At 35.8% G+C, this 27,513-nt stretch overlaps 1 protein-coding gene and 1 non-coding gene across 7 annotated transcripts in view; both read right to left on the bottom strand.

Moving 5' to 3' along the window:
* The window catches only part of Glo1 (Glyoxalase 1), a 42,456-nt gene extending 15,196 nt beyond the window's left edge, over positions 1-27,260 (bottom strand). The window contains exons 1-7 of one of the 6 annotated variants that reach the window (XR_011333260.1): positions 27,038-27,260; positions 22,916-22,999; positions 21,828-22,051; positions 20,579-20,646; positions 20,156-20,245; positions 14,794-14,948; positions 31-223 (exon numbers count right to left, since the gene is read on the bottom strand). Coding sequence is in view for 1 of the 6 variants with exons in the window: in XM_069831909.1 (XP_069688010.1) it covers positions 14,857-14,948; positions 20,156-20,245; positions 20,579-20,646; positions 21,828-22,051; positions 22,916-22,987 (546 nt within the window). In the remaining 5 variants the exon portion in view is untranslated. Of the gene's footprint in view, positions 1-30; positions 224-1,503; positions 14,949-20,155; positions 20,246-20,578; positions 20,647-21,827; positions 22,052-22,915; positions 23,000-27,037 lie in introns of those variants that run through there. The other 5 variants (XR_011333256.1, XR_011333258.1, XR_011333259.1 and 2 more) reach the window with 5 other exon arrangements.
* TRNAN-AUU (transfer RNA asparagine (anticodon AUU)) lies at positions 24,087-24,159 on the bottom strand. Its single transcript has one exon. It is a non-coding gene; the product is annotated as a tRNA-Asn (tRNA).
* Positions 27,261-27,513: the final 253 nt, after the last annotated feature.

Here is a 27,513-nt window from a genome sequence, read left to right as displayed (position 1 = left end):
GGAATTGCAGTCATTCCACAGCACATGCTAACAAAGGTGATGGCGCTTCCAGAGTCATCTACTGTTATTGCAAGTTATCTTGAACCTTACATCCCCTACGTCTGTCTTTCGAACTGCTCGGTACGGCATGTACTCATCAACGTAACGGCACAGCAAGGATGCCCCTCCCTCGGGTAACGTGACTCTTCAGAAAACGTTGGTTCTTTCACTTTACGGCTCTCTACTGTAAAAGAATTTGGTTCAATACAGACATCATCATCTGACAACACTCCGGTTTTAAGAGGAGAAAATGGTTTCGTAGCAGGTTTTAATTAACCTGTAATGAGTAAGTATTTAAATAAAATCGTGTGTACACTCCTCTCTCATCCGGGTTGGGGACCGGCAATGGCGGAGTTACTATGTCTATATATATATATATATATATATATATATTACATAGGCCTACATGACTTACACCTATAGCTGATATGTACATATTCTTATAACAATATTTTACAGGCTTATTATTTGAATTTACATTGATTTACAATTATACGAAATTCATATCACTATCATTGCTGCTATCATCGTCATCTTTCGGTCCAAAATTAATTATTATTTCGTCAATGGATCATCCCTTCGGAATTATCTTCTTAATCGTAGGTACTACTTTCTGAACAAGATAGAATTCTTTGATTGTATCCCGAATGACATGTTGATCGAAGTCGTCCATCTCAACTTTACAAAAGTCCTAATTCTGGAATGAAATAATATGTTTTGCAGAACTATAACAAAATAATAACTTACAACAGTCATTCATTATGTCGCTCACAGTACACACACTATTGTACATAATTATTATAGCAGTAATTTCTAAACATTACTTACCTATTCTTTCTCGGAGTAGTGTGAGGTTCATTCGGTTGTAATTCAATATTATTCTTAATTCTCTTCACGGAACTAATACTTTTGCCAGAGTATTTAGCCACTCTCTCATATTCCTTATCACGAGGTTCCAGCGAACATTTGTTTAGTTTTTCCTCCTCGCAACACTTAATTATATTTGCGATAATTTCTCTTTCTCCGCTGTGGATAACAGCGTTACTTCTTCTCCACAGTGGTGTGTTTTCACCATAATTACTACCCTGTGGTTGCTGCTCCATGGTAACACTACTAGTACGCAGTGAAAGAAATAATTCTATGTTTCTCGACAAGACATTATGATGCAGAACATGCGCAAAGAACTCAGTTGGGTCCACCCATGTTACGCACTTCCTTCCCTCTGTCCCCGCTCAGAAAGTTCAAGATAACTTGCAATAACAATACAAGAGTGTGAAGTGAAGGAAGGATATTTGACATAATTTTTAAGAACTAGGGATCAAGCGGCATTAATGTAAATGGCATAGTGTATACATTGTTTCCAAGTAAATCGTACTTCTGGGTAAGCAGATATTCTTTTAAACAGTTATTTATTTTTGTACCATACATTCTGCTCCACAAAATGTTAGAAACAGTACACTATGATTAGCAATAAATGTTTTATTTTTGCACCATTTGTTTTGTTCACATAGGCATGTCACAAAACAAACATTTTTTTTATTTTGTCATTTAGTATTTTTCCGTATTTCTTTATAACATGTTACTACAATAATTATAATTGTGGTTCAAGCACTCAAATCTGTGACGAGAACATTATAAAAATATTAATTAATAATAACATATTGAAAACAGTATACAAAAATAAGTTTGTATCAAATCATATGTATTATATGTGCAGAAATAGACATTTTTCTATTATACAGAAATTGTGAATTCACATTGAACTAAACTGAACTCAGAGAATACTTATGAATTTGTCTTATCAATATAAATACAGTAAAACCTATTTTAACGAATCTAGTGACTAATTATTTTTTCCTTTAATGCATGTTTTTCTTAAAAGGGGAAATCCACCTAATGTGAGCAAGGGAGAGCTGACAGTAGAAATTAGGTCACTTAACTACATTATAATTTACTAAAGGCAAACATACATTAACAATTAACTTTCGCAAACTTCCAATTCACAAAATCAATTACATACAGTGTAATGCATATACACCTTTACCATTTTAATGAGTTATAATTTCTCTGTGGGAGTTGGTATACGCTTGAAATTGAATATGTTGTTGTTGTTTTCTAATGCCAGGCATTTGACAATAGTCATTTGACCTCTTGCACTCCAATATTTTTCAAAGATATTGTCATGGTTAGCCACTGAAGCACAGATTTTGAGATGTTCTGAATCCATTTCTTGATTTGAGTTGCACAATGGGCAGTTAGGGGACTGATATATTCCAATTCTATGCAGGTGTTTGGCCAAACAGTCAAGGCCTGTTGCCAATCTAAATGCAGCTACAGATGATTTGCGTGGTAAATCGGGAATCAACTGTGGATTATGATGCAGAGAGTTCCAAAAACAGCTGCAAAACGGTATTTGTCGAATACAGGGGAGAGAGCCATTAATCCTTCCCATTGAAGGCTTTAAGGAACCAACCTGGACACATACCCAATGTCCCATCCCTACCTTCCCGTGGTGAAGCTGTTAGTAAGCATAATTTTACAAGCTGAACTAAAGAGAGGGACTACTCATCAATTAGCACTGGTCAGATTGATGAGTTATTGGCCGAATTTGGTATAATTTTTCTCTATTCAATACCTAATTCTCTCTTTACCCTTTCCTATCCAGTCCTCTGACTGAACTCTTACTTTCTTCGACCCCGACAGTATTAGAGCATTCGAGGCCTAGGGGTTCATTTCCTTTTCCTTCCTCCTCTTTCTACTTTTCTGTTCCTAGTGCTGACCTGCTATGGCATTAAAATCGTCCTCCAGTGGCTTAAGGAGGGAAAGCTGGTGATCAACAAGATCTCCCAACTAGGTCCAGTGGACCCGTCGATCAACAGCAGGTGTGATCCTCCAGACATTCTGGGGGTTGTGTGTGAATGAAGTAGCCACCAAAATGTTAAAATATGGTGTTCACTTAAATCGGCTACATCTTGCCATTTTCACTCCAATATGAAATTGAATATTATCATCTCTGTGGGTTTGGAACAATTTATATTGATATCCCTGGCACAAATGTCCATTGTTTATATTTATTTTAGTCCACTGTAATATTGCACTTTGACAGCGTGTTTTTGTGCTGAAAATGTACTGAATGACTAATTCCTTGGTTAAAAAGTGCAGTGGGCACTTCAAACAGAATTCAGTGTGTAATGTTCCAACCAAGCTAACAATTTTGTCTATTGTAAAAAAAGCTGGAGACAACAACTGGCTCGCTTCTTAGTGAGAGTGGAAAACATAGACCTGCAATGCCTCAAGCTTGTATGAACAATGTTCGAGAACATACACTGAACTCACAAAAAAAAAAAAAAATACGCCAATTAAACCAGGAGACAGGCTACCCATGTCAGATAGCAGCAATTCCTGTACTACATGCACTCCGTGCTGTGTATGGTCGTAAACGCGATTTATTTGCTGCTTTTGACACGTGCCATATGAGTAGCCTGTCTCCTGGCTTAATCGGTGCAACAATTTCTTTAGTGACTTCAGTAAATGTTCTCGAAAATTTTCCACATAAGCTTCAGGCATTACAGTCTATGTTTTCCACTCTCGCTAAGAAGCAAACCAGTTATCTCCAGCTTTCTTACCAGTGCTGTAGTTGGACCGGTATGCTGTACCATCTAAAATATTCTAGTAAAAGAAGTTCTAGGCTTTTGTTTCCAAAAATGTGTTGGGCCACCAGTGTTAGCATTTAACTCCATGTCTTATGTGCAATTGGAAGGCAGTCTGCAGAAGAGACTGCATATCAATGAAATAATCTTGAAAAAGAAGTGCAGTAAGAGTCCGTATGGAGTCAATTCTAACCAAGGAGATTTCAATAGTACCCCTTAATTTTATTTCCAACTACAGCACTGTTTCTTACTATTAACAAAATTGTTGGCTTGGTTGGAACATGTGTACATAGAATTCTGTTGCAAATGCCGGTGCATTTTAACCAGGGAATTTGTCATCTAGTATGATTTTCGCACAAAAACATGTTGTCGAAGTGAACTGATCACTACATACATTCCGCAATAATAGCCAATATCAATATTAGCATTGAACTTCAATCGTGCTAGAGGTATCAATATAAATTATCCCAGAACACAGATATTACAGTATTAATTACAAGTTTATACTAACTTCCAAAGAGAATTTTAACTTACTAAATGGTAAAGGTTTATATGGAATGGCCCGTATTTTTAAGTACTGTTACTGTTTTCATATATGACGCAAAAACACACAACATTTCTACAATGTTATTTTCAACCTATACTGTTTTCGCTGTAAGAAAAATCCTAATGTAAACATAAGCACGTTGCTGTCATACCCATGATTGGCTCCCAGTCGAAACACTCACATGACGCAAGAAAATATAGTTCGTATTTGGAAACCATAATCTTGTATTATTTGAAAATAAAAAATTGAATTCTAGTTGTTAAATATGATGAAACATATAACTTCACTCATATGTAAAATGCTATGTAAAATAAAAGCTACTTTTATATTTTTTTATGTACTATGAATGCAGATGAATATCGAGGTAGTCTGTTCTTGTAACAAGCTGGCGTCACTTGAACTTGTAATTGTTCACGTAAACACGTGGTACTGAAGTATGGCTTCTGCATCCTCGGTGTGTGTGGTTATTAATCATAAGAGTGGAAACCCTCTCAAAAGCGGAGAAAAACAAATAGTCTTCAATATATATAAAAGTTATGTGAGTTGAATCCAATGTTATGTATTCAGAGCAAGTCAATCAGATCGCATGTTCCAACTGATGCTGTTGTGGACCGTCTCGTCATAAATCCTGCCGACGATCTTTGTCCGGCAGCGATTGACCTTACACCTAAGATTAAAATAATTGAATTACAGTAATTATAAAGTATATGTTTGCTAAGCAAACGAATGCATTGTAGTGAGGTTAGGCCTACTACTTGAGTAAAGGGAAATGTTTAACATGAAACAGAATGTACAACAGTAGGCGGGAACCCGTACTGAGAATCTATGGCGCCAAACAGCGGCCAATGAAGCCTCACTTCAGTCACGTGCTATTGTTTATATTAGGATTTTTCTTATAGCAAAAAGATTATAAATATCAATGTTAATATTAAACACAATGTATTGCTAATGTACTACAAGCAATAACATGAGCTGCTGCCAGGATGTTAAAAGGAGGATAGCAATGGCCAAGGAAGCTTTTAATAGAAAAAGGAGCATCTGCGGACCTCTGGAGAAAGAACCTAAGGAGAGACTAGTGAAGTGCTTTGTATGGAGTGTGGCATCGTATGGGGCAGAAACCTGGACATTACAACTAAATGAAGAGAAGCGAACAGAAGCATTTGAATGTGAATATGGAGAAGGATGAAACATGTGAAGAAAGAATGATGCTGAAACTGATCAGGAAGAGGAAAAGGAATTGGTTGGGTCACTGGCTGAGAAGAAACTGCCTACTGAAGGATGCACTGGAAGGAATGTGAACGGGAGAAGAGTTTGGGGCAGAGGACGACGTCAGATGATAGACGACATTAAGATATATGAATCATATGAGAACACAAAGAGGAAGGCAGAAAATAGGAAAGATTGGAAAATGCTGGGTTTGCAGTGAAAGACCTGCCTTTGGGCAGAACACTGAATGAATGTACTGCTACTGGTGTGACCATACCTTATTTAGAAATTGATCACAACATTTGGAATATGTTCGAAATGGTTATGTCTATGAGTAAATACATTCAAATGTATTTCTTGAAAAGGGGAATCAATTACACTGCTTTTATGGTACTTCTGTCAGAACTCTTCAAATCATTCCTTAACAACCGAAATTTCTTAGATGCAGGAAATTAAAATAAGGTTTTACTGTATCTGTAGTGAAAGATTCCAAGTTTGTGAGCAAGGCTACATAAAAATCAGTTTTAAAAAAAGGATACAAAATCTTTATTCTGAAATATACAATTCAAGATGGAGCTACATATAATTTAAACTTTCAACATAATCTATGTTCATTCTTTTGATCGTAAGTGATAAGGTAAAAAACATTTTTGCGTTTTCCATTAAAATGTTACAGCTTTTACAGTACAGTGCTAATTCTCTATACTTGTAAAGGCTTTAGATAGAACTCAAGGGGATATTAAGAGGAAAAGTTGTGTAAGAATTCATTGAATATTGCTACTTCTATCATAAATTAACCTTCCTATGTTATAAACAGTCTTTTTTATTTTTTGATTACAGAAATCTAGAAATCACTTTAATGTACCAAAAGATGACAGACTTGCATATTTACATATATACATCTGCAAACATTTCTTTCTAATTTCCTCGAAAGTTTAACAGATCACTTTTTGCTTGGATTCATGACTATGTGCATGTGCTAACTTTCTATTCCTTTGGCATAGGTTTTACGGTACTTCAAATTTATTGCCATTTTTTTTATAAATACAATAATACAAATTATATTTTTTAAATGTGTACACTTCAGAATAATGTATTTATGTATTTATAAGATTACAGGACTGAAAATCAAACAAGAGTTGACTCCTCTTATTTAAAACAATTATTGAAAACCTCCCCAGCTGTTCGTTACTGCACTCTATTGGCAGCTCGCTTGCTTACATATAAGATGAACAACATGACAACATTGCTCCTCCTTCTTTGTAAGCTGTCAAGTTGGAAGTAGTTTTGGTCACACCCAGTGGCGGCTGGTGGTTTGAAAATATGGTGGTGCACAATGGATATCGAAGAGGAGTTAAACATACTTTACTTTAAAGTTTAAAACCGAGTATACCTGAGGGTGTATACATATAAAGCTAATTTATATGCAATTAATAAGTAAAATGACTAAATACAAACATACCTATTTATACAGAAAATCCAAAAGCAGAAGAGGTCGTGGGCGGAGCTCTCTATATTGCAATTTACCCTCATGAAAAACATTTCAGCACAGAATCGTTGTCAGAATGCTACCAAGTACCAAGTGCAATATTTTTGTTCATAAAATTCAAATGCAGCTTTCGTAGGCTGTCGGGAGATAGCAGCACTTATTGTCAGAACGACAACTCTTAGAACTTTAAAGCAAAATACAAGCTCCCCTATGTATTGTGCCGTTTGTGTGCATGCAGATTGAGAAAGTAATATGCGAAATATGCAACTGTCCGTTGCACAAGCCGAATGAATACATTTTCATGCTTATTACTTCGGACAGATGTCTGGTTGAAACAGATACTTTCCCAGTGAATTTAGTTTCTTCTGCACTGACGTTGGTGTCCATGTCAGGGAGTGCAACAAACCGTTCTCAATGAGGAAAGCAGTAGACCACGCCTCTAACCCCCTGTCCCCGCACTAGCCGAACATCTCTATAAACTAGCTTCCATAGGTTTTCAACGTCTTTGCAAACCAAAAGGCTCGAAGGCTCCTGCAGACGTACAAAACAAGACGCCAGCTGCAGATAGTCATGAATGAAAATTGTAATATAAAATTATATTTTTAATAGTAACAAAGCCGGGAGATTAGGAACATTACTGGGGGGTGTACAAACCTGCAACCCCCTTGAGAAGCCGCCACTGGTCACACCATAACTGCATGTGATTTTTTTTCTTTGGGGATACATCAAAAGTAAAGTGTTTACAACCCGCCCCAACAGTATCACTGTGCTGAAGGAACAAATTGAAGCAATTCCTCAAGACATCCCGCACAAGTGATGGATGCCGTGGGAGACAGGGTACACGAATGCGTAATTTATAGGGGCATTTATCTCAAGCATACAGTGTTTAAAAAGTGAACAGAAATGGGCATTTGGCAAATGCTTTAGGGTACAGATTATGTTGTTATAGCAATGTTAATTTAATAATATATTAAATATATGTCTTTGAAATGTTTCTGGCTCTTAGGACTCACTTGTATATACTACAATCAATATAACCACTTATTCGGAAATGAGAAAGTATTATGGGGAGAATTTTACCTCGTGAGCTTGATGAAAAAAGTGTGTGTGAGCGCGCCTGCACGTGCATAAAAGAAAAACAGAAAGGAAGTCCGACATGCAAATTAAATTTTCGTATTTTCATTCCTATTAAATAACGGTAGTACAGTGCAATCTAGGTCATACATTTTCTCTTCTTAATTTTTCATAGAATGTAGATCAATCATTATACAGGGTGTGACAGAATGATCCCCCCAATTTGAACTGTCGCTGTACAGGTTTCTTGATAGATGTGCTTGAATGGGATGTATCTTTGAGCAGCACTATCATGGCGTGGTCAGGTGAACATCGTGCATTTTTGTTGAGCATTTTTAAAAAATGGTGACTGTGGTTGCAACGTTGTGGCAATTTCGTACCCATTTTAGAGTAGATTGAGACGAAAGAATTCCTTATAAGAAAACCCTACTTGTATGGGTGAGAAATGTCAGAGAAAAGGTTCATCTTTCAAACAGAAGTCTTCCGGTAGATGTCGCAACGTTCAGGCTTCCCAGAATATCACAGCAATGAGACATGCTGTTACCACATCTCCACGATGTTCAGCCATTAAACATGCTCTGGTATTGGGAATATCTGATCAGAGTGTCAGACGAATCTTACACCTCGACCTCAAGTTCCATCCCTTCAAATTTATGGTGGTTCAGGAACTTCAGCAACATGACTGGCTCAACCGCCAGGATGCTTGCAAGACCATATTGGAAAATGTCCAGGCGATGCTGTTGTGCTCAGTAATAACTAACAAGCAAACATTCTGATGGGGGCAGATAAAAAAGTTAAATTTTTTTCTTCCACCATGTTAATAATGTCGAAAGAAGTGCTTATACAAATTTTGGCCACTCAACCGCAATTACGAGGGCCGTAAAAAAATAAGTTCGTCAGGGGCCGCTAACAGGAAAAAAACACAATTTCATTGGACAAATTTATTGCAAGTGACACAGCAATTGTTGAGCTATTTTTCAACATATTTTCCATCGGAATTGAGACATTTTTCATATCATGGGATCGACAGAGAGAGGTGCAGACGCAGTCAAATGCTGGTTCCGATCTGAGGCGGCTGACTTCGACACAAAAATTGATCCCATGGTATGACAGATGTCTCAATTCCAGTGGGGAATATGTTGACAAATAGCGCAACAATTGCTGTATCTGTTTCAATAAATATTTCCATGCAATTGTGCTTTTTTATATAAACGTCCCCAGGGAAAATCACTTTCTGGACGACTTTGTAATTGCGGTTGAGTGGCCAAAATTTGTATAAGCACTTCTTTTGACATTATTAACATGGAGGAAGAAAAAAATTTAACTTTTTTATCTGCCCCCATCAGAACGTTTGCTTGTAAGCTGTTTTCGTTTGTCGGGCTGTGTCAACAAACAAAACATTCCAGACTGGTCCCCAGAAAACCCTCGAGAAATGCATCAGCGACCTCTCCACAGCAGCGTGCTACTGTTTGGTGCGCTATTGCACAATTTGGAATAATAGAGCCGCACTTTTTGAGGAAGAAGGTCGCACAGTCACTGTTTGAGGAGTGTATAACTCGTGAGGCAAGCATTTGGACGATATCTTTAAAACAAAGTGATGTCAAAATGGCAAACATTCTTCTGTAAGATGGTAAAATAAAATTTTGAATAGAATCTATGTTGTTTTTGTTATTTATGTTTCTAATCGGGGAGAACATTCTGCCAGACCCTGTATGTAATGCATTATAATTAATGTTCTATTTCTTTTATAAAATAACAATTACATAATAAGAACAAATTAACTCTACGTTTTTATTTGCTGTACTTAATGTGACCATCAAACTATAACATGTAGCATAATGGTCAGCCACTAGAATATACATGATGCAAAAACGAATGGAATTAACAACTTTTATGATGTACAAATCAGACTAACACAGGGGGAGAGGGAGAGAGAAAGCGAAATGAAGACCGAAAATGGTACAAATACATTTACATAAATTTAAAGTTCAGGTTTCACTCCATTTTTTTTTTATAAAGACTAGCCTACACAAGATCTTTCATAAATTACAATTATTATGAATACAACATTTCTTTTATTTGAATAACTTGCATTGGACATATTTATGACAAATATGGAATCACAGAGTTCATAATTATTGATACACATACATATTAGTAGAGTGAAAAGGTAATGGACGTAAGTGCCAACATTAGAAAAAAAAAAAAGTAGATCTAACTAAAGCCTGGTTCAGACAGTGCGTGTTTCTGTGATGGATTCCAAGGTGGCTGCACTGATGGGTAGCCTGCATGCTCACTTGCCGGAAGTAATGCACTCTGGTTGGTCCTTGGATGGCTAGCTTGCTGGATTTCGAGGGTAGGTTCCTTGCTATTTTTCGTGATGGTTTGAAGGCTGGATCCAAAGATGATCATATAATATCACCACTGAAATCATGTCGCCATGTTCATTGTTTTCCAACTAAACCTGTTTTTTCTATATTCTTTAGTTTCTAAGAAACAATTAGATATCGGAATTTATCTGTTTTGCACTTATTGCATAATTACTTTATTGCGACATTTACTACTGTTAATGTAGGACTTTAGTTGTTTTCCACTCACGGTTTAGTTTCTTTCTGACCATGAGTGTTGGCAACAGATGAAACAGCAGATGATTTTCCAATTTGAACTGTGAAACGAGCCAGCTCCGTGTGAACAACTACCATCACCGTAGGCAACACGGGAGCCAGCAAGTGAGCATGCAGGGCAGCCATCAGCGCAGCCACCTTGGAATCCATCACAGAAACTAGCACTGTCTGAACCAGGCTTTACCTATGTGCCGAAGTCAACTGCCAGGTATTGAGTCTATGTACCTACTCTCTTCCTAATAATTTTAGCAACCAGTGAAAAATATTGAATATGTTCCAGCACCCTTGCAAAGATAAAAGAGATGAGTTTCAGAGTCAATTTTCCTCACCACTATCTCGTTCTGTTTGTAACAATAAATCTGAGTGTAAATAATGCAAACACTACTGCTTTTACTCATGGAAATACATCTAACTACTGTATATTGGATGAAAGCAACATTAGCCCAGTGTAAGTGGGAAAATGCCCATGTAACAATAACAGCAAGAAGGATATCCCGGCAAAACAGCCACCTTCAAATGAGATTCAATACAATAATTCATAATATCATGTCGTACTTTGACACACATCTCTATTATCATCATCATCATCATCATCATCGTCGTCATCATCATCGTCGTCAATTTATTTTATGCCAATGATTTGGTTATGGTAAAATCCGAGTTTTTAGCTGCAAATCCCAGTGTTTGTGGGATGATACCACGCCAAATGCTCTCTCAGTTATCATTTATTAGCACAAAACAGAACTCTCTAAGACTATATTTTTAATCACCTCTGGCATATTTAAAATTAGTACAGTTAAAAAGATTTAGAACTTCATCATCAACGACCCAGTTCTGTCTTGTCCCTAGATATTTTACTGCAGTTTCAGTGAAATGGTATTGTATTAGGTAGGTAAAATGTAAAAGCCGCTACAGTTGCTGTAAGTTTTACCATTCCAGATGGACATGGAAATCACAAACTGCAAGACTAACTTCGTAAGTATTTTTGGCTTGAGTTCAAAGACAATCGAAACAATAGTTAATAAGAAAAAAGCAGAAGCAACCGTCTATATAGAAAACACTTCGTGGCAGGGTCACACAGAATCAGACATGCAGCACGGCACAACATAGGCATCGATCACCATTGGTTTCTGTGAGTTTTCTGAATACACTTCCGTAGATGCAATTGTCGTGGTTTGAATTTATATTTAAATGAAACGGTTTAATAAAATCGAACTTTCGAAGGTAGTTTGTTCCTAAACATTGTTGAGGAAAGAAGCAAAGAAGCAGGTATGACATTAAAAACACAAGAAAGCAGTTTTTGCGACACGAGAAGAGAAAAATTGAAGAAGTAGACAGAGAGAAGAAAAGTGAAGTTGCAAGAAAATATGGCATAAGTGCATCGACATTTTCAACGTTTCTTAAAGACAGAGTAAAAATTGAGAAAAGTATTGAATCTGACGTCAATGGACCCCAAAGAAAGAAGGGTGAAGGTTACTTATGTCCCAACCACTTAAACATACATTTTACTCTGTGGAACTTAATTTTTGGTCCTAACAAGGCCATGATGAATGAAAAATATTATAAAATATGCAAGAATAATTATTCAGTTGTCGAATATGCATAATTATCATTATGGTACCGATTCTTATTTAAGTTGTAATATAATATGGATATACAGTATAACCTAATCCAGATACAGTATCTGTTATTCCATAATATGGGACACAATTTGTAGGCAAAATTAATCAATTTTCGTTTTAACGAAATTTCACTACAGTAGAACCTCTATTATCCGTGGTAATGAAGGGGATGGACTGAACAGTTAATCGAAAAAATTGGATAATCTGTACCATGAAAGATTTTGTAATTTCCTCCATGGTCTTGTATTTAACTCTCTATGTAGTGCAAGGATGGGCATCGTGCCTCACTGACCTTCACAGAGCTTATCGCTCTGAGTGACATCATCTTCACAGTCCCAGTTTCTCCCTAGAAGCTGCTCCTAGGCGTGGACAGGTTCTATATCAGTTTCATAAGCAATATCAGTGGTGGCATAATGGCATTATCAAAGCAGTGTGTACGCGTTAGAAAACGATTATTTCATGAGAAATGGGAGGAAGAGTTTTTTTGCTGTTTAGAAGGGGAGAACATACGATGTATGTTATGCCCGAAAATCCTATTAGGCATTAATAAATTTAATATACAACGACATTACTCCTTATGTCATAAGAAATGTTATTTTTTCGTACTATTCCGAAGAGAAATTATGATCTTAATATTTGCATAGTAGGCTATACTAAATACGACATTATACCTTAAACACACTGCATTAAAAGGTACAAGGAATTAAATGTTGTTTGTACATATTATTTCCAAAAGAAATTTATTAAAAATATATCAAATGTGCGTAGAAAACGAAATATGATTTTCTGAAATTATTTTAGGTCGAGAACGTGCAAATCTATTAAGTAATCTTGATAAACGCCAGAATATTCAACAAAATAAACTTAGACAACGTGATGGAATATTATTGGCTAGTTACGCAATTTCTCGCCTGTGATTTAAATCAATTCAATGATGGAGAAAAAGTAGAGAGGTTTATGATTAAAGCTGCCGAATTAATTTGCCAAATTGAATAAAAGTTTTCGAGTCTCTCACGTTAACCAAGCGCTTTCCTAATAGTTCGCCACTGACCGCCTTAGCGATTACGATAAGGTGACGCAGGTCACAGCAGTTTATATTTCCCATCCTACTCTGCAGTCTCCTCTCCTAGTAAACAAACTATTTGAAATCGAGTGCCTCACGTAACCGAAAATTGTGCCCATGTATGTTGATGTAGTGGATCAGAAGTTCACTAATTTAAGACTGGTTATCAACGACGAGGTTTTAAGGGACAAGGAAGCCCTTTGTATTGACTGTGTCAGAAAAGATAGGAATAAAGGAGACCTCATGTTGTAGGTTTACATACTTTTTTATACTTTATCCTTGTTCTTTTTTTATTAAATCGCGCAGTTGTAATTCCAATTTCATATTCTGATGCGAGATGAGCCACAGTTTCTCTTTCTCAAACCATTCAATTATTTTCATTCTTTTTCGATACTTAGCACAACACGTTTTCTGTTAACACCCGTGGAAGACTTTTTATACACAAGTTATATTATAGAACGCCAATTCGAACAGTAGACAATGCTGTGTAACGATAAAGGCTTGTCATAACACTCTCTAGCAAAAACATATGTAGAATCTACTAATATGATGTACAAAACAGATCTTCATGCAAGTTATTCATTTCTGAAGAAAAAAAAAAGCGCGAGAAATAGACAGTCGGATAATCTGCCAATCGGTTAATAGGGTGACGGATAATCGGGATTCTACAGTATAACGAAAATACAGTAAACCCCCCCCCCCCCGAGTTCGTTATACTGGCATTTCACTGTATTAAGTAATCAAAATGAAAACATAGAAAACTTATGCAAGGACATTCAAATTGATGGACATTTGTTTTCAAAATAAAAATAACTTTTTTTTAATTAAACAGTTTTTGTTGAACATCTATATATTTTTGCATTCAAATGGGTTTTCTGCAAGTGCTATGGCTTCCCTCAACAAGTCTCCACCACCTTCACCATTCATTACAACTGTAATGCAGATCCACTGCTTTTGGTGCACTCTAGATAATCTCTGAGTGGCACTACAGACATCTATGAGCCACACTCGTAGAGTTAGGGCGAATAATTGCAAGCAAAAGGCCATGCCATTGTAGAAATAATTTTTGGCACTTAGCTCCATCAGCTTTTCCACTCTACATTTATAGCACTCATGAAAATCTACATAAAGACTTAATCATAATTTGGAGCTTCAATAATGGCACTTGGTAAGTTCAATTAGGTTAATGCACTACAATTCTAAATTCTAATTTATGTTCTTTTACTATTTCCAGTTCTTCAGAACCAGAGATAGTAAATTTAGACCTCAATTGAAGACAAATTTCTTTCCTTTTTATTGCAATATATCTAAATCTCTGTTTCGTGAATTATGTTGTCGTATATCAACGTTCTCCTCTTCATGAACATATAGTATAAAAGAAAATCTCTTGTGAGAAATGTACATTATTGTCTTATTTGTCATATTGAGAAAAATATGAATTACAACGGTGTTAAAGCAAATTATTTAAATCTTATTTACCTTCATGACCAGCAGTTTTAATTTTTACGTCTTGAGCAATATATTCCAACGCTTGCAGCCACTTCATCCCAGCAATTTTGCCATTCCATCTGGACTCAATATTTCAATCCAGTAACCATCAGGATCTTTAATGAAGGCAATACCTTTCATTTTTCCTGTAAATGACAGCATACACATATTATTTCAATTTATATACATTTACAACAAAATTATTTAAACAGACAGTGAAAATGTCTAAAAAAAAAAGTACAATAATCTTTTTTATGTTCTTGAAACTGACAGAAGAAAGATGTGAGTGGTATCCCCTAAATGACTACGCAATCTGCTAATAACGATGAAATGATCATATGAGGAGCTCTGAAACAAAACCCATTAAGTCCACTTCTAATCATAACTCAGTTCCAAGCAGACTCATACTCTTGGAACGGTCCTTCATTGGACTCAAAATCTGGCTCAATTATTTCCTTAAAAAATTGCGCTCAAAATTGAGCGTTCATTTTATATTACCCATTCAGTTTACTGTTTAAGTCATAAAAGTCTTAAGGGGGGATGTAGGCAAAATTATTCAAAAATTGAACTTATTAATTTTGGCATTATTACATACCTTAGTTTTAGGCCTATTCAATAAACAAATTTTTCCAACCATTTACATATATATCTAGGTAGAATTCATAGTGTCCTGTCCAAGGGCAGGTCTTTCACTGTAAACCCGGCATTCTCCAGTCTTTCCTATTTTCTGCCTTCCTCTCAGCTCTGCATATGATCCATATATCTTAATGTCGTCTATTGTATGCATCTAAAGTCTGACTAGTGTAATATGTAGCTAGTCAACGATGTATGCAATGGAGGGGGGAAAGGAACTGGCCACCCTACCCCATTATCTTCTGGTCTAATTGCCTCATAAGTAGTGCCTTCTTGGTATCACTTGTGAGGTTCAGACTTGTCTTCGGACAGTTCACTGAACAACAGAAACTACTAGGAGAAATATGTATAAAAAATTTCAAGTCTGTACCTGAAATTGTCTATAGAAGAGCAATCTTCGGGCTCGAGAAAGAAGAGAAGGAGAAAAACCGAAAGACTGGTTTACAACCAATAAACTAGCATTAAACATTAATAAAACTAACATAATTCAATTTAAAGCCACTTCAAATTTAATCTCTGAAACATTGGACACCACTATCAATAATATACCTCTACTAGAAACATCAACAACCAAATTTCTTGGTTTGCATATTAATAATACAATAAATTGGAAAAATCATATCAAAGAAATAACCCCCAAACTTAGCTCAGCATGCTTCGCAATTAGGTCATTACAACAATTTCTAAACAGCAGTATCTTAAAGACAATATATTTTGCCTATTTTCATTCCATTATGTCCTACGGAATAATATTTTGGGGAAATTCTGCAGCTAGTAAAAATATATTCTTATTACAAAAAAGAGCCATTAGAATAATAGTTGGAGCAAAGGCTAGAGAATCATGTACATTATTTTTAAAAAAATTAGAGATTCTGACCTTAACAAATCAATACATAAGTTATACTCTACAATAAATTTCCTCTTATGTAATAAAGAAAATTTTCCAACTAACTCACCATACATAGTATAAATACCCGCAGAAGGAATGATTTTCATATGCCATCATCAAATTTATCATGCTATCAAAGGGGAGTACGTTACATGGCGATAAAAATGTTCAATAGTCTTCCTGAAAACATTAAGAATCATAGCCAAAACCCTGCATTATTTAAGGTAAAACTAAAAAATTACTTAATATCTCACACTTTCTATTCTGTAGATGAATTCTTGACATTTCACAATACTGTGTAAATATTATAATACTATTAAATGGTAAACATACTACATTGTATAAAATATTATTATTATTAAGGTATTAATTCTGTACATATTTCATATTTGCATTTTATATGTATTTTATTGTTAAACGTAAGAATTGGACATGTTCTTTATTCTATGCTATAAAGCAAATGTAAGAATATTATGGAACGAATGAGTCGTCTGTCTGTCTGTCTGTCTGTCTGTCTGTCTGTCTGTCTGTCTGTCTGTCTATCTATCTATCTATCTATCTAGCTACCTACCTACCTATCTATCTACCTACCTACCTACCTATCTATCTAAGAAAGATATGAAGCCAGGTATTTAATTAATTTTCTACTAATCTACGCGTTTTGTGAAGGAAATAAAATGTGATACTGCTAGTTGATTTCTGACACAATAAAAAAAAAAGATAAGATCCAAACGAATCTCCACTTTATTCTAGGTACAGTGATGATAACTAAGGATCTTTGTAACATAAGATCAGAAAAAACCACACACACGCACACATACACAAAAACTTCATGAACTATGATGGTTATCTAGTGTGAGTGAGATGAAGTTGATAATGCCAGCGAAATGAGTCCAGTTACCCAGCATTTGCTTTTAATGGGTTGAGGCAAACCTCCAGAAAAAACCTCAACCAGGTAACTTGTCCCAACCAGGATTTCAAGCTGGGCCTGCTTGTTTCACGATCAGACATGCTAACAATTACTACATGGCAGTGCACCCTTTCATATAGCCTCATAATGTCCATAAAAAAGGACTTACGCATATCACAACAAAATGACGTCCAGGAAAATGGATTCCATGAGTGTGTAGTAAAATATAAGGTAGTAGATTGCATTTGTGCCGATGATCTGGACATAGTGAGCAGATCAATAAGGGATCTAAGAGATACTTTCATTAAATTGGAAACAGCTGCGAAAAAGATGGGATTACAGATAAATGAAGAGAAAACTAAATACATGGAAATAACAAAAAATCAGTCAAATAATGACCATTTAGATGCTGGACATCACAGGTTTCAAAGAGTAAAGGAATTTAAATACCTAGGGGTGAAAGTGACTGATGATGGAAAAATAGAGCAAGAAATTAAGCATAGACTAACTTTAGCTAACAGAAGTTATTACGGATTAAATAGACAAATGAGATCCAGATATATACACGGGAAAACCAAAATAAAATTATATAAGACCCTTATTAAACCTGTACTAATATATGGAGCCGAGACCTGGGCTATAAATAAAGAAGATGAAAATAAGCTAGCAGCATTTGAAAGAAAGATCCTGAGAAGAATATACGGCCCTGTGTGCGAAATGGGAAAGTGGAGAATAAGATACAATTCTGAACTATATAAAATATTTAACGACCCTGACATAGTAAGAGAAATCAAAGCAAGAAGAATACAGTGGCTGGGCCATTTATATAGAACAAAGGAACAATACCCAGCTAGAATGTTGACCTTCAATACTATTTATGCAGCCGAAGAGTTGGAAGACCTCCAGTGAGGTGGTTGCAGTCTGTAGAGGATGACCTGTTGAGGAGTGGTGTGGGGGCATGGAGGAGAGCAGCAGGTGATAGGATGAGATGGAGGACAATTGTTGGGGTGGTCAAGGCTGGCAAACGGCTGTAGTACCACGAGAAGAAGAAGATTGCATTTGTAAACTTCAATTCTAAACAGTTGCAAAATTACTGATCTTTACATGAAAACCAATTTTCATAACGATTTATAAATATGTAACTGGCAGTCACTTGAAAGCAATGGATTTGTTGAACATTACTTGAATAAAAGAAATTCATATTAATGAAGTTAATATATTCGTGAAACCATATTCCTTGCTTTGTTGTCAACTGAAAATCCACTCGACTTCTTATTTTGAGATTTCCCAGTAATTAAAACGGGTTACAAGACCAGAGCAGAGTAAGTCCTGTGGTGGGGTTGCCACCTTAAAGCCTCTGAACATGCTTGCCGAATTGGTCTAGTTTTAAGGCGCTAGACACTCGCCCTCACCCTCTCCCGTCTGCTACAGTTAAAAGTTAACTGCATTGTCTGGGGATGATTTTTAAAACAAATACAGACATTTTAGAAGAATTAGGAGTATACCCAGTTCTCGATAAAATCAAAAATTATAAATCACGATGGATACAACATATGAATAGAGTGCCATGCAATAGATTGCCTAGATTACTTAAAAATTACACCCCATCAGGTACAAGAAACCAAGGAAGACCACTGAAGAGACTCCTCGACATCTGATTTGAGATCGGAACAGGTCAACAGTGGCCTAATTCCCTGAAAGCTACATCATAATGATGATATATTTGTTATAAGTATAACATGAACACTGTTTGTATCTAGAAAGGAACTAGGTTTGAATTCTACTTAACCACTTGCCTGTTTTTCAATTCTAGATTTAAAATATTAGAAATACTATTACTATACTCATTAAAAAATCTATATATCAGTTTAATACACATAAAGTAAAACCTCGATAAGACGTGCCGCTTATTACGCTATCCAGTGTAATACGCTTTTTTCTTCTGCTCCCTGCACATTTCATATATAACGCCTTTATAAAATACCCCGTTTGTTGCGCTCAAGTCCCGCATAATATGCTGTTTTTGTGGAATATTTTCGATGTAATTTTCAGCCATGTACTGTAACAGCAATGAAATATCATGGTCATTGAACTCACTGGTGCCATTAACCTGAAAAGTATTGGTATTCGACCCTTTACCTGCGCATTTAAACCTTCATACTTCATACCTTAGTATACCCCACCCTCTTGTTACGCTCTCTTATTCGACTCCTTATCTGCGTGGTTAAAGCCTACATACAGTTACAATACCTCACCCTCTTGCTAACCCTCTCTCTCAAACAGCATTCCTCACTCGGCCGTAATAAAATTCTGGAAATTTTTGCTGGGCAGTTTGTTGTCCTTTTGTGTATTGAAGTGTCTGTGAATGTGATTACAATGAATGTTAAACGAAAAGCCCTTTCTGTGTCAGAAAAATAGGAAATCTTATGAAAGTACGATGAAAATAGTACTCTTACTCAGAAACAACTCTCTGATTCATTAGGAATCCCATTATCGACATTAAGAATGATAGTAAAAAATCGCGACTCAATCACTACAGCTGTGACGTTGGGAGGATGTAATCGCAGAAACTGAAGTGTGGGAAACATGAGGACTTGGAGAACACGCACACGGCAAACAACTATAAATGGCTTTTTTTTTTTCGAAAGAATTAAGTAGAGTACATATTGTAAATGTCTTTGACGTACAGTACAGTAATTACATAATGGAGTAATACTATATTACCTTTCATGAATCTTGTATTTCAATAAAGAAAAATGCTAATGGATACTGTATACAAGTCAAAATTAGTATACCCGCCTAATACTCGGTCCCGGTTAATACGCATTTTACACCCAATCCCTTGAACAGCATCTTATCGGGGTGTTACTGTAACTATAAAAAGAGAGTATTCTAAGGATAAAACCACTCACTAAACATACCATCATTAGGTTTCTTTATAAATTCCACGTTTAGTTTCTCAAATCTTTCACATGCTTTGTCGACATCAGGAACTGCAATTCCTATATGACCTAAAAGAAAATAAATAGACTATATCATAAACGTTACATATAAAAGAAGTAAAGGCAAATAAAGTCAGGTAATCAGAAATAATATTTATATTGTGTTGGTACATGCTACATAAAAGATTTAAACAATTGATAATGAAAAACTATAAATTAGTAAATAAGAAATTCTCGTTTAAAATAATATACTGTATATCGAATATCACAGGAAACATTAAAAGAGTCAGTCAGTTCTATCATTCAAATATATTTAAGTATCAAGAACTCCTCTCAAATACCAAACACAGCAGAAAAAGAGAGGTGTGAAAAACCAAGACAATTTTTAATTGTAAAACTTACCAAACCCTCGAGGATCAGAATTACCATTGTGATATTTCGAATCTGGATCACTTTCAGTTCCCCAGTTACTAAAACAAAAACGAATATGGCAAAATTATTAATAAGAACAATAAAAACCAACAAGGAGAAAAGAAAAATTGAGGAGAATATACAGAAAGAGAAGGACACAAGATTTTAAACTTTCTCACTGGTTTCCTGTCAAAACAAAATTGTGTTAGAAATTCTAAAAAATTCTAGACAAAATTCAACAAAAGCTGTATCACCTTATGATATTAATTTTTTTATAATTCGCACTAGCACTGAGGATCGAACCTAAACTATTTCCAACTAAAGATTGAAGTAGACTTAAACAAAACCGAAATGTATTACTCCGCAATCGCAAGCTAGCTACCAAAGCAGCCACCAGGGCACATTATTTTCAGCAAGTGAGCACGCAGGGCAGCCATCGTCTGATATGTTGCAGATATTCCAACACATTCGTTGAACTAACCCGTAAAATGCTCACAGACGGTTAATATTTATTATTTCTCTACTGGGAATAGTGGATTTTCTTTTTCTGTAGATTCGTGATTAAATGTTATTCTATGAAGGGTGGAGAATTTCTTTAATTCTACAGAAATTTATTTGAGGTTGGCAACACTGAATCTAGCACTGTGTTATACCAGCTATGCTGATGTGCTCTGTGAAGCTACAAGTCACCTTGGGAGGGATTTAATGCCTATTACGCATGCGCATTGCCATAATACATGTTACAGTGATTTAATATGCAATGTCTGAAACTACTTATATAAACATGTTGTTTAAATGGTAAGAAAGTGTTCTTATAAGCATGTTTAATTCACTCGTATTCCATGTATATTGTACATTTTATTATTTTAAAAGAAACTATTTTAATGTGAGGAAGATGACAAGCATGAGTTTGGAGGCATTGTGCGTCCAATAGCCAATCAGTAACCATTATGCCACGTGCATTTATTTACATTTACTTCAATCTTTAGCTGAAAAGAGAGTAGGATCCTCAATTCTACGTACTGAGTGCTCTACCAATGAGCTACGCATGGGCTCCATCCGCAGTACAGAATCGAACTTCTCTCCTTTGGTTTTTACTTTTTTTTTTTGGCCTACTCCATGTTTCGACATTATAATTTATTATTACTTATGTCAACATTATAGGAGCACACTCATAAATAAATCAATTCTAAAAATCTATTCAAACGTGAACAAATTCACAATTCATTCACGTACTTACTGTGTAAGTTCTAATGTTGCCTTTCTCGAGAACGTCCACTGACTGTGTGCTACAGGATCTGAAGGAATGTTTTCTCCCTTTTCATACCCCATGAAATATAAAGAAAATTTCATTTCTGGAAAATCCAACTTCTGCAGCAATGTCATTCCTAATACTTTTGTATAGAACTCTAATGAACGCCTTGGATCCTTAATGCGATACATTGTTTGCTGGAATATGAAATCCTGAAAGGAAGGGAATGCATTATATTAACAAAATATTTACACACCTTCAGCAATATTTTCTTCATAATTTCATCGGCTTAGAGTGTAAACCTGCTAACTGCCAAAGAGAACATTTTTTCAAGGGAAGCAAAAAAGTAAGTTTAAATTAATTCTGAAACTTCAGGACCAAATCCAAAGTACAGGTGGCATGTTAATATGTCAATTTAAATGTCTGATAATAGAAATTCCTTTTACCTCGTACATGAAACTTAGAACAGTGCTTTATTCTTAAGTCTTCTTTTTAAAAACATAATATTACTTAGTCACACGTTAAAAAGTGTTAAAAAATTTAAAAAAAAGGTATATACCTTCGACGTGATGTTACGTCTTCATCAGTGTCTCCTGAACTGTCTTCTTTTTAGTTTTACAATAGTCTTTTAGGTCATAAATTTTTTTATTTTATTTGGTTATTTTACGACGCTGTATCAACATCTAGGTTATTTAGCGTCTGAATGATGTGAAGGTGATAATGCCGGTGAAATGAGTCCAAGGTCCAGCACCGAAAGTTACCCAGCATTTGCTCGTATTGGGTTGAGGGAAAACCCCGGAAAAAACCTCAACCAGGTAACTTGCCCCGACCGGGATTCGAACCCGGGGCACCTGCTTTCACAGCCAAACGCGCTGACCGCTACTCCACGGGTGTGGACTTTAGGTCATAAATGATTATTTTTAAGACATTTATAGGTCATCCAAATACTAGTCCTAGTCGTGAGCTGACCTCGAGTATTAATACTAAACCATTATGCTGCCCTTCATTTAACCTGTTTGGCATGAAACAATGGATTATTTCAAAACGAACAAAAGTGTTGGAGAAGCCTTACTCACTTTTGTTTCTGTATCTGGTGGCTTGCAGAACTCCTTTGCCTCATTATTAGATAAGCCTGTTGTGTCTCCCATGTTGCACTTATTCTGAAAGATTTACATAAATAAATAAGTAAGAAAATGAAATCGCGTAACTTCAATAATTCAATATTATAGTTAAATGAAAATCTTTTTCGGTGTTGGAAACCTATTGATCACTCAATATACATTACTATTATTTTCAACATAAACTACAGACGCTTATGTTTTCATAAAATATGTGTGCAAGAAACTTCATTCTCATTGCAAATCAAACTTTCAGGCAATTAATATTAGGTACCCTCCACAAAACTGGCTTCATTTATACACTGAGGATCCTTGATCTCCAGAGAACAAGGTGGCGGTGCAGGTGTTACGTGCTGTCTCTTCTCACTTTATAGATCTCTTGGATATGGAACAACAAGTTTTGATGGAGAAATCGTTGCAATAAGTGAAAGTCTCAGGAATCTTCTATGCCACATCAATAAATTTAAGAATGCAGTTATATTGTCAGACTCCAAAGCAGCTATTCTATCAATAGTCTCTAAACACACACCTTCATCTCAAACAGCAGAAATAACTAAAATGCTCTCTCAATTAATATCACTCAATGAAAGAATTGTATTCCAATGGATACCATCCCATTGTGGAATCCTGGGAAACGAGAATGCGGATGCTTTAGCAAAGAAGGGCAGCACTGCTACTTACAGATCTGTTACTAAATTTACGTATTACTCTGTGAAAAGATTTATTAAATCTACATACTTAGACTTCAACAAACAAAATTTGATAACACAATCCCAAGGGAAAAAATGGAACCCTCTGCATCATAATCCACAGTTAATTCCCGATTTACCACAAAAATCGTCTGTAGCTGCATTTAGATTGGCAACAGGCCATGATTGTTTGGCCAAACACCTGCACAGAATTGGAATATATCAGTCCCCTAACTGCCCATTGTGCAACTCAAACCAAGAAATGGATTCAGAACACCTCAAAATCTGTGCTTCAGTGGCTGGTCATGATAATATCTTTGAAAAATATTGGAGTGCAAGAGGTCAAATGACTTTATTGTCAAACGCCTGGCATTAGAAAACAACAACTTTCAGGCATAACTCCCTGTAAAGTTGATTTGAATAATTTCGAGTGAAAATTGTTCCGGGGCCGGGTATCGAACCCGGGACCTTTGGTTAAATGTACCAACGCTCTACCAACTGAGCTACCCAGGAACTCTACCAGACACTGATCCAATTTTTCCCTCTATATCTACAGACCAGTCTTCTACGAAAAAAGTTTAAAATAGATACAATATGGCCTTCGCTCCAGCACACCTTCTTGAATAATGAAATGGACCTCACATCAGAAGAACAAAACACTGCCCTGAATTTTGCTGAAGAACATTATCCAGGAAATTCTTTGTAGCATTAACCATTAAATTCCAAATTAAATCATCACCACCATTCCATAAAGCTTTCATTGAACCTGAGGTGACAAAGGGCGTGACAGCTTATGACTGGTGGAAGAGTCATTAAAATGAATTTGATTAATTTAACTCTGCAATGCTTCCCAGGGTGATGCGTCATTCCAGATGACTCCATTTTCTTTTGTAGTTTAGTCTAATAATCTAATACTAGCTTGGGCAATAGAAGTTTCAATTACCTGTAGTGGAGAGAGGGAGAAAAGTCGTGGGGTGACAACATACCCCAGGTGAGCAGTAATGATGTCCAAAAAAGGGTTATGACAAAGTGTTCCCTGTAATTCAACAGCTATTCACAATTAAGGCCTCTTCTACTAACGTTGAGCGCATTTTCTGATCATTTGGACTAGTTCATTCTAAACTTAGAAATAGATTGACAATAGAAAAAGCCTCAAAGTTGGTTTTCCTGTTCAGTGTTTTCAATAAAGAGGCAAATTTGAATGATTTTGATGTTTAACTAAATGTTGTCAATTTATGGGTGGAAAAGAAAGAGGAAAAATAGTTAGGACGTGAGCAGGGAGTTACAGTATATCAGGTTCGTTCCAACAACAGTCAGGAACTGTCCATAACCATCATGAGCATGCGCAGTACAGAAAAAGCGTTCCAACACAATCCGAACCAGTCCTGAACCGGAAGCATGTACTGCAATCGGGCGTTCCAACAAGCTTTTGACACGGGTTTGGAACGGCCAGAAATAGTCCGCGGATTGAGGCATGTACGGAAGAGTACGCGAGACGCGAATGCGCATAAGCTCACCAACGTCTCCTGGATACTGAAGAAAGACTTGATCGACTGTTCACATCAATGAGGTTAAAGATGAAAAGTGACAGTACAGACGAATAATAAAACTAGAGATTTAATTTAAATTTTCGCCAAAAAGAAGGGGAATGGAAATTATTTTGGTATTGAAATAGTGTTAATTACAGTTTCAACATGCAGCTTTGATTAAAAGTATAATAAATAACATACATACATTAATAATTAAAAAAAGAACTATTTTTAGATGAGAGTCCCCCAGTGCATGACATTGAATTAGCGGAATTCTTGCCTTCCATATTTTTTGTCATCTTTTTATAAAAAATGATCGAAATTCTATTTTCTGCAATTAAAATTAGCTGCGAAACCATAATAATAAGCATCCCGTTCCTAGCAAAGATGATCACAGTTACAACATCTCTGGATTTAGTACATAACGATCCGCGAAAGCGTTCCAACAGCGTCCAGTCCAGTTTCAATCCCATAGCAGATGCTCAACTAGCGCATGCGCATAAGATGGTACAGGAACCGTACATGAACTGATCCATGAACCGCTTGTTGGAACGAACCTATAGATACATCGTCTGTGATCTGTCACAAAAGAATGTAGACTTCTCTTTCTAAATCAATTTATTAATTTAATAGAACCAGTATGATGTTGCAAAGCAAATGCTGTTTTATTGTTCATTGTTTGTGGTTAATGCCAACTCTGCTATAAAGTAATGGCAATACTAACAAGTCTGTAAGGTAGCAAAACAGATAAAAAAAATAATTATATATGAAGACTATACCCAACAGAAATTAAATTTCTGAGCAAAGATACAATAGGCTAATACTGTTAGTATATTAGATAGGAAAAAAATATACTCGAGAGGTCCAGAACACAATTCTAGGGAAATTAACCAATTCCCTAGTAATTCGTCTTTGACATCTTGCATGTTAGCTACAACAGTGCATTAGAATACACAGGTAAATATAAAATGAATTTTATGTTGAAAGTATTTCTGGCTGCAAACAAACTATGTGCTTATCACTTCAAATTTCATAGAAGTCAATTAAGCAAAAAAAGAGTGTGAGTGTGTGTCTTTGATGTAGCTTTTCTGGAGAATTACCTTTTTCTTTTTCACTTTTATGTTGCTCATTATGTTTGCTATTTATGTTTTTCATTACAGTGTTAACCACATATGAGAAACAGGCTCTTAAGTAACGTCCACATAAAGAAAACAAATCCTAAAATTAAAACAATACCCCGACCGATGATTTTCTCAGACATTTTCATACGAAATCACCAAGTTATCCATTGGTACTACCACTGTATTGTTCACTACGTGGGAAAGCAATCCTTTCTTCGGTTCAAGGTAAATCTATTTGTAGAAGCCTACCTACGTATTAGCAGTGGTAAACTTCAGCGGTCCCTTCGTAAAATAATGCAACACGATTCAGAAGAAGTCCCTTGTGTGATGCGTAACGATACAAAAAAAAAAGTACTTGAACAATAAGTTAATTGAAAATAACATAAAATTGTGGCACAGCATTCCAAAAACACGATGTGATCACTGCGAAAGCTGCGAAACTAGTACTGAAGTAGTTCCCTACGTACTCCGTTTATAGCCTACACCTTGTGACAGGTTAGGTTTGGTTAGTTTTGGCTTTTGTTATCCCTTGCATATACGATCAACTGCATCTCCGCACATAAAAAAAAAACTTATAAATTCAGCGATTAACTTCCGAATCACCGGAACTACTTCACCGCTAGTTTCACCATAAAACGTAACGCATCTTTTTCATACAAATCTTCGTAAATCTTCATGTTTATCGTCAGAGAACAGTAATTTTTATCACAAGATTACCTTAATGCACTCTATATAACCCACCTGTACAACTTATTTTATTTTACTTCAATATTCAATAATGTTGTAAGTTCTGTTATGTAATTACTTTACAATTCGAATACGTAAGTCCTTTAATACTAAAATATTTAATAAACACGTATTTATCCCAATCTTCTCAGGGATTGTAGGTTACATCAATTACATAACAAGTTTGTATTCTTTGTATTTCTCATTGATGCGCGATTTCACTGTCCTCTATGATTACAGACAGCAGTGTTGCCAATCATCTGCAAATTGGGATGTTTGTTGTTCAACCTCAACAAACGTATAAAATTTCATGTTACAGAACTCGCGCCGTATAAATATAGAAATACTTGTAACTCCTTATTACAAAGCATAACGTGTGAACATTCATTTTTTTATAATTAACATGTTTTGTTTCACATATTGAAATGGATAAGGGTTGCCAAGACAAAGAAATTAATTTCCCCGTGTGCATGTAAACTTCCCCCCCCCCA

This window comes from Periplaneta americana, chromosome 7 (genome assembly GCF_040183065.1).
Source record: "Periplaneta americana isolate PAMFEO1 chromosome 7, P.americana_PAMFEO1_priV1, whole genome shotgun sequence".
In the NCBI taxonomy this organism is placed as follows: domain Eukaryota; kingdom Metazoa; phylum Arthropoda; class Insecta; order Blattodea; family Blattidae; genus Periplaneta; species Periplaneta americana.
Note: the sequence above shows the minus strand (reverse complement) of the source record. Positions and strands in the feature narration are given on the sequence as shown.